The 14,897-nt window shown below is 37.5% G+C and overlaps 1 protein-coding gene across 3 annotated transcripts in view; it reads left to right on the top strand.

Moving 5' to 3' along the window:
* Nucleotides 1-14,897, top strand: part of ZWILCH (zwilch kinetochore protein) — a 36,666-nt gene that overhangs the window by 20,613 nt on the left and 1,156 nt on the right. For 2 of the 3 annotated variants that reach the window (XM_055320186.1, XM_055320188.1), the window contains exons 9-18: nucleotides 214-307; nucleotides 986-1,035; nucleotides 1,648-1,753; nucleotides 2,489-2,568; nucleotides 4,382-4,538; nucleotides 5,061-5,089; nucleotides 7,007-7,143; nucleotides 8,504-8,599; nucleotides 9,760-9,872; nucleotides 12,905-13,019. In XM_055320186.1, the coding sequence (XP_055176161.1) occupies nucleotides 214-307; nucleotides 986-1,035; nucleotides 1,648-1,753; nucleotides 2,489-2,568; nucleotides 4,382-4,538; nucleotides 5,061-5,089; nucleotides 7,007-7,143; nucleotides 8,504-8,599; nucleotides 9,760-9,872; nucleotides 12,905-12,993 (951 nt within the window). In that variant the 3' untranslated portion in view covers nucleotides 12,994-13,019. Of the gene's footprint in view, nucleotides 1-213; nucleotides 308-985; nucleotides 1,036-1,647; nucleotides 1,754-2,488; nucleotides 2,569-4,381; nucleotides 4,539-5,060; nucleotides 5,090-7,006; nucleotides 7,144-8,503; nucleotides 8,600-9,759; nucleotides 9,873-12,904; nucleotides 13,020-13,802; nucleotides 14,392-14,897 lie in introns of those variants that run through there. The other variant, XM_055320187.1, reaches the window with a different exon arrangement.

The following is a 14,897-nucleotide window of genomic DNA, read 5'->3' as shown; positions in this document are numbered from 1 at the left end:
GGGATGATGGTAATATCTGCCTGATAGGGGTTTTGTGAGGATTAAATACCATACTACATATAAAACACTTAGAACTCTTCTTGTCATGTGGTTAAACATTCAAGAAATGTTATAATGACTAATATCACATACATTCTTACTGATTAAATTATTTTTTTTCCCTTAAAAAAATTGTATTTCTTTTTCTTTTTCTTTTTTTTAAATCTCTCTTAGGTTTTGGCTGATGGTTTGAGGACTGGTGTATCTGAATGGCCTGAGCCTCTGGAAGTAAAATCTGCTGTTGAACTTGTGCAAGAATTTCTGAATGGTCTTTGTTTTCCTAACTCATGCTCTGTATACTGGGTTTTTTTTTTTTTCCCCCTTTGTTGAGAATTTATACCTTCTAAATTTAAAAATAAGTTATCTTTTTAGGCTTGGTAAAGTCTAAAAGTTGGGAAGTTTATAAAGCTGTGAGGTCTGTCATGATCAGAAGAACAGATTTGTTCTGTATTACTAACAGTGCAGGTCTAAGTACTTTTAATAATTAATATTGAATTTAAATTTTACATACCACAGCTGTATTTGAGATAATAGGAAAAGAGGGATGGAACAGAAACTTTGAGCACCTACAATGTGCCCAACATTGTGTGTCATAGGCTCTCACTGTATCTCAGTTATCTCCACACCCCTGCTTGGTAGATGTCTATCATAACTTCCATTAGAGAGCTAATAATTTGTTAAAATCCCTGGTTGTACTTCTACTGTCCTTATTTACCTTTTGAAAACAGGACTGGGATGGAAATTATTTATTTATTTTTATTATTAATTAATTAATTTATTTTTATTGGAGTTCAATTTGCCAACATATAGCATAACATCCAGTGCTCATCCCATCAAGTGCCCCCCTCAGTGCCCATCACCCAGTCACCCCCACCCCCCGCCCAGGAAATAATTTAGAAAGCAGAAAAATAGGATATAGAGTTAATAAGCTTTTGCTACTTTCTAGACTTAAATAAGCTGGATGGATTTGGTGATTCTACAAAGAAAGACACAGAGGTAAGCAATTCTTATCAGAACTGTGCCCTGAAATAGCTTTAAAATTTGGTTTTACGGCTATTGTTCATGTCATACCATTTCAGCTGGATCTGGTACAGCCAAGGTAGCATTTTGAAGGTAGTTTTTTGTTGGTCTTTTATGTCAACACTGGTGATTATTTTCCTTAAGAACTAATAAATGCTTTTGAAGAGAACTAATACATATGTATTATTAATTGATCAACTGCAGAGAAGCAAAAATGACTATGTCCATATGCTATAAGATGGTCGTATTATACTAATATACTATAAAATGGTATGATAGTATGCCTTTCCTGGTATCATTAAACTAAATAGGTTGTCATTTGATAAAATAGGAAAATGGAGACAAATGTCATTTAATTATTTTTGCAGTGAAGGAAAGTTCAATGCTTGCTTTGAGGCATCACACTTTTACAACAATTTTAAGGGTCCAGTTCATTTTATATCTCCTCATCAGTGAGCGAGATTGTAAAAAATGTGTTCCCATCTGTGGATCCCCATATTCTTGGAGCAGCATTTGAAAGCTCACTGGCTTTGAACTATTTCTTTTCTTTTTTAATAAACTGAGTATTCTATGATGCTCTTTTTTCAGACAGTGAAGCATGACAGTGCTGCAGTTGACCGTTCCATTGAGTGTCTCTTCACTGTACGGGGGGATCTCGACTTTGCTGAGCAGCTGTGGTTCAAGATGAGTGGTAGTAGGTATCTGTCACGATCGTGAAATAAATGTTTCCTGCCATTGGTTAGGTTTACTTTTAAGTCTTTGAAAATAATATAGGACTAAGTGTACTACTAGTCTTGTGTGGAGGGCTGGTTCGTATCTTCTCAAATTCATTTCTAGTGAGGTATTAGCACATTCTACTCAAGAATTGTACTAAGGCAAGATAATTCCTAGAGTCTATTCTTTTCTCTTGCCTTGAATATAAGACATAGATGGTTTTTATGTTAATATTTATATGAACCAAAACCTACACCTTAGTGGAATTATAACTATTAGGAAAAGAGGGCAGCCCCGGTGGCGCAGCGGTTTGGCGCCGCCTGCAGCCTGGGGTGTGATCCTGGAGACCCGGGATCAAGTCCCACGTCGGGCTCCTTGCATGGAACCTGCTTCTCTCTTTGCCTGTGTCTCTGCCTCTCTCTCTCTCTGTATGTGTCTCTCATGAATAAATAAAATAAAATCTTTTAAAAAAAAAAAAGGAAGAGGAAAAGATAAGTCCTTAATATTGTACTGTATTATTTTGTGACAGTGAGTTTACTCTCTTACTGTAGAGGATGTGTTAAATTTTTTCTTTTTGGCTTGAATTTCTTTCCCCTTCTCCCCACCCAGAAGTACAGGTACTGTCTTCTACTTATTTGTGTATCCTTAATTTTGATGATATATCTGATCTGCAGAAATACCATGAATGTAATGTTGGACTGACTTGTTTTCCAAGGTGTGGTTTCATACCAAGACTTGGTGAAGTGTTTCACACTGATCATCCAGAGTCTGCAACGTGGTGATATACAGCCATGGGTAGGTTTAGTAGTGTTAGTTAGAACACTTTTTAATTGGCATGGCTCTGAAGGTTAAGGCATAGGCCTGGGAACAGATTGCCTAAGTTTGAATCCAGCCCTGCTGCTTTCCTAGCTGTGTAAACGATTCTTTATGTCTCTTTGCTCCAGCTTCCTCATCTATACAGTAGGGGTAGGAAAAGTACCTACCTCATAGTGGTGTTTAGTGATAAATAATTTAATTCATGTAAAGCACCTAGCTCATAATTAAGTGTTCAGTATTTGTGAAATAGTATTGTCACCATTGTTGCTCTGAATGATTATTCTTATATACTACTGATGAGAGTACAAATTGGGATAATCTCTGGAAAGCAATTTTGAGTAATGTATTGAGGTCCTCAAACGTATCATGCATGCCCTTTGAATCATTATTTTTTTCTTAGGATCTACCCTAAGCTTATACACAGGAATACGTATTAAGATTTTCTATATTAGAATAGTCCCCACAGCCTCATTTATAGTAGCAAAAAATTATAAATGACCTAAATTTCCCCTGTTCATGGGTTAATGATATGGCCGCATAATGGCATCTGTAATCGTTGCTGAAAATGATGCTGATGGATGATGTGGAGAAATGCTTACAATCTGCAGTAAAAAGAAAGGACTATACACTATTGCATGAAAAAAGTAAATTTTGGAGAGAAAAACCTGGAAATAAATATCCCAAAATGTTACAGCAGTTGCCTCTAGTGCTAAGGTTACAAGTGAGTTTTTTCAGCTGCATCCTACATTTTTATACTTTATGGATATTTCATAATGAACTTGTGCTTTTACAGTCAAGAAAAAGGTAAGTAAAAAACTAGAAACTAAAAAATTCTTCATTTCATGGGAATTCTTTGAAGTATGGTAGCTGCCAATTCACGACTCCAAAACTTAGAAACCTTCATGGGTCTGCACAAAGATCCAGTGCAAACGAAGGCATGTCAGTGTTGCTCCTCACTGGGCAGTGGCGACTATAGGCATTTTAACCTCAGCCGCAGGGGATTTTCTCATGCAACTTTCTGTGTTTGTAAGATGTTTGCGAGTATATCCCTGCCATGTGCAATGAGTGTGCAGACAACCCAGAAATTGTTTTTATTAAAACAAGGGAAATGCAGAAGCTTATGATGGAGACTAGAGATAATAGACATTAGTCTATTGGACATATTAGTCTAATAGACATAGAAAATACCCAATATTTAGGTATCTTTAGAATGAAGTGTTTAACATTTGGTACATGTGTTAGATCTATGAGTTCACAGTTCTTGATTTGCAGATCTAGTTAGATATTGTAGATCTAGTTAGATATTGTAGCCAAGGAACTCCTTCTGACACATGTGGAAACGACTGTAGAGACCACTGAGGAAGGGAGTTGGCCCACAGTAGCAGATGTTCTGTGCAGAGGAAGATACTCAGTATCTGAGTATACTCAGTTGGGAAAGATGCCCCAGTAGTCCTTAATCAGCTAGGAGAAAAGAGGTCCTGGTTACAAAGCTTCAGAGGATCAACTCTTGTCTTCTTTTTTGGTGGAATTGTATCTGGGGGATGATAAATTGAAACTCTTCATAGTTGCCTTGGCCTAAAGCAAATGCTATAGGAATGACACTTCAGGAACTGCCATGTTTGTAACTTACACATAAGTTCAAACTTTTTATTTTTATTCAAATAATTGTTGGTATTAGGAGACTAAATATGCAAGCTTATAATTTTTAGTTCATAGCTAATATAGTTTGCTTCTGTTTTGTTTATTGGATTTGTTTATATTTTCATTTATGGCTTTATATATATATTTCTAGCTCCACAGTGGAAGTAACAGTTTATTAAGTAAGCTTATTCATCAGTCTTATCATGGAACCATGGACACAGTTACTCTCAGTGGGACTATTCCAGTTAAGATGCTTTTGGAAATTGGTCTGGACAAACTAAAGAAAGATTTTATCAGTTTCTTCATAGGTGAGTTCCTTTCTCAGCTCAAAAAATTAAAAAGTACTTCACAGTCGTCAGCCATAGATATTCACAGGCTTTTTCTTCCTACTTGGCCCTAGTCATTTATAGCGCTGACTTTGCCTACGAATCACTGTGAGACCAGCGCTTCTGTACTCTGGCACTCAATTTCCTTCTTGATAAAGATATTTGATTAAATATGACTCTAGTTTTTGTTTGCTTGTGTTTTGAGTTCAAACATTTTGAGATCTACGAGGTTAGTGTAGTAAATAAAAAAACTTCTTTGTGGGATACTGTCTTACCACCCAACACTTGGTTGTTTTTATTAGAGGCAAGCTGTGATCATTTTAGAATAGTATTAATATGTATTTGTGGTGTAACATGCCAGAAAACTTGGCCATTTCTGAGTAACTATTTAGCTTGAGCATCTTTTTTGTATATGAACTCTGAAAAATTTTACTTAGGTTCCTTAACAAGTAATTGACAATACCTAATAAAGCTTATTTGCATTTATGTGTTTTTTCTTACTAGGTCAGGAACTTGCATCTTTAAATCATTTGGTGAGTTGGTTTTTTATTCTAAAGTTAGTGGGTTTTTTGTTTTTCTTAATTCATTCTACCTGCAGATACTAAATACTGATTCCATGCTAGCCTCTCTCCTAGGACCTAGGGAACAGATAGATAAGTAGACAAACCAATAAATAACCAGATAAAGTACTTTTTATTTTTATGAATCCCCCCCCCCAGTCATTTCATTTGCCTATTTTTATTTTAATATGATTTGACTCCAAACTTTTGACACAATAGTCCTTATACTTGGAGGCTCCTTGAAGGCTTATTGAATTGCTAATTCCTGGGCCTCAGAGACTCCATAGACCTGCAGCTCAAGATTATGTGTTTTAAAACAAATCATCTACTTCAAACGATTCTGATGCTTTTCTCTTACTGTATTTGTTTTCTGTTACTGCATAACAAATTACAGTAGTCCCCACCTATCTGTGGGGAATACCATGGGCAATACTATGGGCCATACTGAATCCTATATATACTGTGTCTTTTTCTATACACACCTATCCTAAAGTTCGGGCATAGAGATTAACAGCAATTACTAAAAATAGAAAAATTATAATATACTGTAATAAAAGTTATGTGGATGTGGTCTCTGTCATTCTCACAATATCTTACTGTACTCATCCTTATTGTGATGTTGGAACATGATAAAATGCTGATGAGATTGAGGGAGGTAAGTGATGCGGGCACTGTGACCTAGCATTAGGCTACTATTGACCTTTCAGAAGGACTGAAACCATGGAAAGTGGAACCTTGGATAAGGTGGGGGGCGCTTCTGTACTGCAAACAGAAGCTTAAATGAACACAGATTTATTACATCCCAGTTTCCCTGGGTTGGGCATTGGGCACATTTTAGCTGGGTCCTCTGCTTTAGGGTTTCACAAGGCTAAATCAAGGTGTCAGCTTGACTAGGGAAAGATAGTCTAAGTTCCCTCATTTGTTGTTGGCAGAATTCATTTCCTTGTAGCCTGATAACCAATGTGCCCATTTTCTTGCTAGCTATTGGTCCAGAGCCAGTCTCAGGTCTTAGGGTTTGCTTGTGGGTCCTTGCCATGTGGCATTCTCTCCAACGTGTCAGGCAGTTTGTTTCTTCAGAGCCAACAGGAGAGCATCTCTAATACTTCACTTTCTCTTAAAAGGCTCACCTGATTAGGTAGGTTGTAGTGATGACCAGGTGATAATCTCCCTTTTGATTAATTCAGAGCCGTCAATTAGTAACCTTATCATGGAAGTAACAGCCCATCGTATTCACAAGTTCTGACCTCAGTGAAGGGGAAGGGATTATATGGGATGTGTAGTTTAGGCAGTGGGAATTTGGGGGCCATCACAGAATCCCACCTACCATATTTACCATGGAGGATTTCCTTAGGATGTGTTCTCAGAAATAGTATTAGGTCTGAGCATTTTTTGATGCTTGACATACATTACCAAGTTTTATTTTTTTAAAGGGTTGTACCAATCTACCAATAATTGATGTGAATGGAAGCTTATCAATACACTTGATTGATTTCTTTGTACTTGTTAACTTACTTTTAGAGGTTGACACTTCTGTCAACCTGGCAAGGGTATTGAAGTTAAGAGTTATCTTGTGGATTTGCCAGTCATTCCATCTGGAGAGCTTGGTGCGTGGTATTAGTTATCCAGTCAGGCCTCCTTGGTAGGGCAGTTCTCGGATTTGTTTTGACCAGAGAATGTAATGGTTTGCTGAGAACATTCTCAGTGACAACTTTGCTCATGATTTAATCTGAAGAATAGCATTGAAGAGTGATAAACTCTATCTGGCTGCCTCAATTTTTTTTTTTTCCTATTAATCAGGCCTAGTTGAGGTTTAGCAAGCATAGCAATCTTTCTGAAGATGGTTCTTGTTCTTTAACTCCCTATTTTGCTTGTACTGTTTTTTCATTCCAGGAATATTTCATTACTCCATCAGTAGATATACAAGAACAGGTGTATCGTGTTCAAAAACTCCACCATATTCTAGAAATATTAGTCAGTTGCATGCTTTTCATTAAACCCCAACATGAGCTCCTCTTTGCTTTAACACAGTAAGTATTGCTCTCTTGTTCCCTTCACATAAACATGTATTCTCTTGTGAAACAGCTGGAGCCAAAATATGTGCAGTTTTTATTACCAGTTAGACTAGAATCGGTACAGCCTGTCTTCACAGTAGCAGAATGCTTCTCAGTCCCTGTTGGAGGAAGGGAAAGACTTTGGATTTAGAAGGACTCCGGTTCAACCCTTGGCTCTAGAACTTTCCGACTTCCTGAGGAAGTTTCTTTTCGCTTCCTCTTGTTTTCTCATCTAGAAACAGGAACTAGTAACCTCATGTGTTTGTTGTCCGGGTTAATGATGTTCATGTGAATGAAGTACCTGACACCTAGTAGGTAGGTGTCATGACTCTTCTCCTTTCTTTCCTTATACACTGGGGCCAAACTAATGATTGCTAGATCTCCATGTAGTAGTTGCATGGAACCAAATATTATTAGATTTCTATTTTAGAGATTCTGCTGGTAACTTTGCCTATAAACAGTTTGCAATGATCCTCTTAAGTGGGTTGCTGGTGTCTTCCGTGTATTTGAAGCCTTAAATTGGAAATGAGTGAATTTACAATCTGGTGGAAGGGCTGACTTTTTTCCCTGTAGAAGGAAATGTACTGTGGCCTTTCCTGAAATCAGAATTTATCTCAATTGTAAAGGGAAAAATTAGAAATTGTTGACAGAATCTAAAAGATTTATTTTCATTAGAGATGAATACTGTATGGGATCCCTGGGTGGTGCAGCGGTTTGGCGCCTGCCTTTGGCCCAGGGCGCGATCCTGGAGACCCGGGATCGAATCCCACGTCAGGCTCCCAGTGCATGGAGCCTGCTTCTCCCTCTGCCTGTGTCTCTGCCCCCCCCCCCTCTCTCTCTCTTTCTCTCTCTCTCTGTGACTATCATAAATAAATAAAAATTTATTAAAAAAAAAAAGAGAGATGAATACTGTAAATGAGTTAACTCTAATTCCCCAGAGCCTGAAAACCATGGAGGCTAAATCTTTGTCTCTCTTTTGCTTCTTTTTGGTTTTCTTTTATTGATACCTCTTTTTCCCCACTCATTCCTTTACTTTGGCTCAACTTAATTATATTTTATGAGAAATATGTCTTCTATTGATTTTTAAAAATTGGGGGAAAAAAAGTTGAATGAGATTTCCTTTCAAAGTCAAAAACAACCTAACTTTTGTGTGGGAGGGGGCATTGCTTTTTGTTCATTTACTTTCGTGTCCCTGAAATTATTTTGTTGTTTTGGTTGGTGGTACTGAATGGAATGTTTGGCTTATGAGCTTTAGATTATCAGAAAGCCTTTATCTCCAAGAGACTTTTTTCCTAAAAGAGGTCCTTTTTTTGTTGTTGGTTTTTGTTTGTTTTAGATCCTGCATAAAATATTATAGACAAAATCCTCTTGATGAGCAACACGTTTTTCAGCTGCCAGTTAGACCAACTGCTGTAAAAAGCTTGTATCAAAGGTCAGCAATTTAATAATTATGTCTTAAGCCTGGCTATAATTCCTGGGTAATTTCTGTGTCCTTTCCCTGGGGATTTCATGACCAAGAGTTGTTCCACCTCTGAAACCTTAATCATCTCTATCCCACTCTTTGACTATCATCTGATAGTTCACCCTCTTTCTTCTCCCAGAACTTTCTTGTGTCTTTTCTCTTTCTGCCAGTGGGCCTTTAGTCTTTCATTTTTTCTCAATCTAATTCTTTCACAGTATAGGGCCGAAAATATAGCCAGAAGGGAAATGACAGATTGGAAAGGAAGTGATCAGGGTAATAATGACAAAGTCAAGGCTATGGCTGTGGGAGCAAGAGAAGCCTTGCGATTGGGGAGGTATGGGACTGTGAGGCTTAGGGCACAAATTGGCCATCCACATGGACTTTGATATTGCCTCAAATGATGGTCTCCCCAGCTCTCCCCTCTGCATGCAGTGTACTTGAAATTTCCTACTGAAGCTATTATGTTTATACCCTCCCTCAGTTTGGTTCCCTCCTGGCCAAACCCTGTCATTCCTTGAAACTGCTCTGGCAGAGGTCTCCAGTGACTTCCTAATTGCCAAATCCATGGGACAACTTTCTAGTAAAAGAGTGTGTTTTAGCCCCTTGTGTAATTAGCTGGCCCACCAATTCATTCTCCTTACAAGTAAGTACTCACAAGGCTGTTAGGCATTTAACATTATTCCTTTCTGGGACCTATCCCCTTGCTTCATTTCTATGACATAGCTTGTGTCTTAATTTTAATTCCATCTCTCTTGTCCACCTTCAAGACTGCCTGCTTCTCGTATGAGTTTTCACCAGAACTCCACTGTTGCCTTTTTTTCTTCTTACTTTCTGTCTTTCCTGGCTGATTGTATTCATACTCAAGGCCTTGCTTCCTCTGGGCCAATGATGATCACAACTCGCATCTCTAGCTTCTCTGGAGCTTTGGGCCGTGTTTCTGAATGCCTGTTAGATGTGAGTCCCCGACTTCAATGTCTGCTAGGTAGTTCTGACTCAAAACCCAAAATTTAGGATTGTGTCCTGTCCGTCTCTTCTTCCTCTATGCCTCTCACATAGGACTTCACTAATGAGTATAGAAGGAAGGAAATAACTGGGACTTTTTTCTTCCTTTGATGTTTTCCCTTCCTTAGTGAGAAGCCACAGAAATGGAAAGTGGAAATAAGTGGTGGTCAGAAGAAGGTGAAAACAGTTTGGCAACTGAGTGACAGCGCACCTGTAGACCATCTGAGTTTCCACAAACCTGGTAAAGATGGTTTGTCATCTAGTTAAATTATTCCAGTAGAAGAGAAACTGAATCTTTACTGGTACATTGTGTTAGCTCTCATACTCTGTTTTAAATAATTTTCCTGAACTCTAAGTGTAAAACATATTCTGGAGGGAAAAAATCCCTGGAAGAGTACTTTTTCTCATTATCCTGGATAGAGGAACCTTTTATCAAAAGAGGTCAAGCAATGGAATACAGGGAGTCAAAATAGATTTTAAGGTTGAAATGCCAGCTCATTCTTTTGTGTACTACTCTCAGTGATGATATTTCTGCCCTAATGTCTGCTCTGAGGGGCTTGAAGAAGGTTGATATTTCTAATATTCTATCAAAGATGGTCCATTTCAGTCAGAGAATGTGTGTGAGCCCCTGGTGTAATAAGGTGGCTCCAAGTATTTCTCCTTCAGCAAGCACCTGTAAAACTGTCATTGTCATCTGTGAGGATTGTAGTGTGCTGTCCTCTCTTTGTATAGATCTTAAATGGCTGCATTTCAGATAATGTGAGGACTATCCAAAATCAAATCTGACAGTTTTAAGACAGAATCTGAAAAGATTTCAAAAGCCTATAGTCCACCACTGCTGGTTGTTGAACTATAGAACTAGACAAATAGTTCTCTTGTAGAGATGATACCTTGCAAAATTATTTCCAGAGAATGTTTGTTCTCTCTTCGAAATATTTTTTGATTCAAGCATAATGAAAACTTCTCTCAACCACAATGGAAACTTCTCTGTTCATATGGCTGAATGATAAAAGTCCTAAAGAAACTGAATAATTAAAAAAAAAAAAAAGCTGAATAATTTTCCTGAGAACCATCAGTGAAGATTATGCTGTCTTTTCTAAGTGTGATATGAAACATGGAAGGTATAGAGCTTGAAAGTCAACCATATAAAATTAGAAAAATGTCTGCATGTCAAAAAATACCAGGCGCGAAACAAATGATAAACTAGGAAAATTAATTTTACAGCTCATGTTCAGAAAAGGGGCTACATTGCCTGGTATATAAAGAAGTTTCAAATGAGTAAGAAAAATACGTTAAGAATGCAATAGAAAAATGGGCAAGTAACACGAAAATTTTACCAAAAAGGAGATTCAGATGTCATCTTCAGAATAAAAGGTGCTCAGCCCCACCTATGGTAAGAGAAATGCAAACTTACATTCCAGAGATATTCTCTTTCAACGGTCAGATTAGCAAAGATCAAAAAGTTTGGTGTCACAGTACTGGCAAGAATGTGAACAAGTAGCCTCACACATTGCTGGTCGACGTGTTAGGATGTATAGCTTCTGTGGAGAGCAATACCCACCAAAATTTTAAAATACGTTTTGCAGGCCCGTAGTTTTATTAGTAGGGATTTATTCCATGCATAAAACCCAACATGTACAAAAAGACCTATGAACAAATGTGATATTGTTTACAGTAGCAAAAGCCTGGAAAAAATATGGAGAGTGAGGCATAAGAAAAGATCTGGAAGGATACAATGAAATTTTAACTTGGAGGTATGGCATGCAGTGGGGGGAGGGCTTGTTCTCAGCTTTGAGTGAACATTAAAATCATTTAGGGAGCTTTTAAAGTCTTAATACCAAGACCAAGCAAATCAGTCTCTGGAGCTAGCGCCTAGACATCTGTGATTTTTGAGGTTCTCCAAGTGATTCCACTGTGCAACTAGTTTGAGAACCACTAATTTAAGCATTTTGTTTTCTCTGCATAAGTTGTTTCAGGTTTGTTTGTTTTTAAAAAGACCTATATTTTATGATTTAAAAAAGTTTTAAAGCTTTGAGCATATGTGATATATTTTTGGAAAATGCCATTTTTAAAGTAAGTTTTATTATAACATAAAGATCAAACCTGTTCTTTGAGGAAATTCATGCAAGATTAAACACCTTTTTTTTCAATGCTGCTGAATAAGTGAAATAGATTAAATGTACCATCTAGACTCTTTGATGCAGATTACTTCAAAAAAGAGTGAGTTGCTCTGAATGTTTAGAGTTAAAACAATTTATTGATGCATTGTTTCAATGACTTGTGAAAATAGGGAATTCTTTTTTTTTTAATAGGAATTCTTATGAAATTGTATATTTATGTGCTTGGAAAAGCGCTCATACTGCATTTTAGCTAGAACTTTATAACCTCTTCTACCCATTTTACGTTCTTGATGTGTTTATCTAGAAATTATTCAGTCACTTCCAGCCTAAAGTAAGACCGACTGGTGAAGGAGGCCCTCGTTTGTAAGCCTCATGGGCTATTCAAACAAAGGCCTGATTGTAAATATTAAAGCTCAGTCATGATTTAATTTGCCAAAGATTATATGCATTTCAGAGGTTTAACTTTCTGCTTCATTGGACTGAGCACTTAGGTCAACTGTTGCTTTTCAAGATATCTAATGTGTTACTGTTGAGTAAAACATTGAGATTAAAAGCAGGAACACTTGAGAAGAAATGTCAGGAAAGAGAATAATGATTTCGAGCGAATGAGGGAGAACAACAGTGTCTGAGGAAGTGGTACTTGCCCAGCAGGCACTTCGCAAATGATTGTTGATAATGGTGAGAATGTGGAAACCAAAATATTGACCCCACAAGACTGGAAACATAATCTCATTTAAATGTTAATTGTACCAACTTTTTTTTTAAATACAACAGTCTTCAGGAGAGGAAAAAAATGCTTATGTGTCTGGCCGTAAGACTAGAAATCTCAAGAAGAAATTGTTTTCTGAAACATGTTAAGATTGGAAAAAGAGTTTAACTATAATGGATGAGGCATAAAGATAAAGCAGTAGACTTCCAAAATAAGAATATAGTATTTCTAAAAATCTGCTTTTTATTTTCTTTAATCAATGTTTTCGGTGCATCAGAGGGTTTACTATTTAAAGGAATTGTCCCTGCTGGCTTTTCTTATAAATTCAAAGTAGAAGACATCTTATTTAGATTATCCCTGGATTATTATGAAATTCAGCAATATATAGTAGTATTTAGTAGACCAGCAGGCTGGTAAGCAATTATGATCTCTGTCTGGTTACAGATGTTTCTGAATTAACATTGAATGGTAGCCTAGAAGAAAGGATCTTCTTTACTAACCTGGTTACCTGCAGCCAGGTGCATTTCAAGTGAAGTGTGCTGATGGAGTCCTTTGTAAGGTAGTATGTTCGCTTTGTATTCCCTCCAAATACTTTGTAATGTATTATGTATGTTTCAGTTTTTTCTACAACAGATATGTTGATTTAATACATTTGGAATATGAATTATTTTTCAGTAATCAGGCAAGAGGTTTACCAGATGTTATGGAGTAATGCAAGTCTTTAATTTCCTTTCTACCTTCTGTAGTCCACTTAATAGGTCAGATTAGTCCTAAAACCAGAAAAGCAAAAACATTTCATTAAAATGTCTTTGCATTTTAAATCTGTATATGTGGTAGAGAGTTTGATTTCAAAAATATTGACGGGAGAGAAAAATCCTAAATGAGTGTCAATTTGACATTGAAAGCAAAGAAAGTTCTGTTAAAAACTATTTTACCGGGGCAGCCCCCGTGGCGCAGCAGTTTAGTGCCACCTGCAGCTAGGGTGTGATCCTGGAGACCAGGGATCGAGTCCCATGTCGGGCTCCCTGCATGGAGCCTGCTTTTCCCTCTGTGTCTTTGCCTCTCTCTCTCAGTGTGTCTCTATGAATAAATAAATAAAATCTTAAAAACAAAACAAAACAAAACTATTTTACCGGGCAGTCTGGGTGGCTCAGCAGTTTAGCGCCGCCTTCAGTCCAGGTTGTGATCCTGGAGACCCGGGATCAAGTCCCATGTCGGGCTTCCTGCATGAAGCCTTCTTTTCCCTCTCTCTGCCTGTGTCTCTGCCTCTCTTTCTTTGTGTGTGTGTCTCATGAATGAATAAATAAAATCTTAAAAAAAAAACAAAACTATTTTACCCCAGCACCCCAATATTTTATAGCAACATTATCAACAAGAGCCAAACTATGGAAAGAGCCCAAATGTCCATCAACTGATGAGTGAATAAAGAAGATGTGGTATCTGTACACAATGGAATATTACTCAGCCATCAAAAAGAATGAAGTTTTGCCATTTGCAATTATGTGGATGGAGCTAGAGTATATTATGCTAAGTGAAATAAGGCAGAGAAAGACAAATACCATGTGATTTCACTCCTATGTGGAATTTGAGAAACAAAACAGATGAACATATGGGAGGGGGGGAAAAGAGAGAAGCAAACTGTAAGAGACTCTTAATGTTGGAGAACAAACTGAGGGTTGATGGGAGATGGGCGGGGGCTAGGTTAGATGGTTGGTGGGTATTAAAGAGGGCACTTATGTTGAGCACAGGGTGTTATATGTACGTGATAAATCACTGAATTGTACTGAAACCAATATTGTAACCAATATTGTACTGTATATTAATTAACTAGAATTTAAATAAAAATTAAAGAACAAAACAGTTTTACACTAGCCTAATTGTAGCACTAAGCCGCAGATGTAAATTACTTTTTTAAAATGTTTGAGATGGTATTAACCAAGAGAATTAATGTAATAGCATTATTTACTGTTTTGGTGTTTTAGAACCAATTGAATCAGGTAATGAATAAAATGCTTCATATCATTCTTTTTTTAAAAAAATATTTATTGGGATCCCTGGGTGGCGCAGCGGTTTGGCGCCTGCCTTTGGCCCAGGGCGCAATCCTGGAGACCCGGGATCGAATCCCACGTCGGGCTCCCGGTGCATGGAGCCTGCTTCTCCCTCTGCCTGTGTCTCTGCCTCTCCCTCTCTCTCTGTGACTATCATAAATAAATAAAAAAATTTAAAAAAATTTAAAAAAAATTAAAAAAAATATTTATTAATGAGAGGCGCAGAGAGAGAAAGAGAGAGAGGCAGAGACACAGGCAGAGGGAGAAGCAGGCTCCATGCAGGAAGCCCGACGTGGGACTGGATCCTGAGTCTCCAGGATCACACCCTGGGCTGAAAGCAGCATTAAACTGCTGAGCCACCAGGGCTGTCCATTTCATATCATTCTTAT

Source organism: Nyctereutes procyonoides, unplaced genomic scaffold (genome assembly GCF_905146905.1).
Source record: "Nyctereutes procyonoides isolate TBG_1078 unplaced genomic scaffold, NYPRO_anot_genome, whole genome shotgun sequence".
Taxonomy (NCBI): Eukaryota; Metazoa; Chordata; class Mammalia; order Carnivora; family Canidae; genus Nyctereutes; species Nyctereutes procyonoides.
The sequence above is the reverse complement of the archived record's forward strand: the minus strand, read 5'-3'. Positions and strand labels throughout refer to the sequence as shown.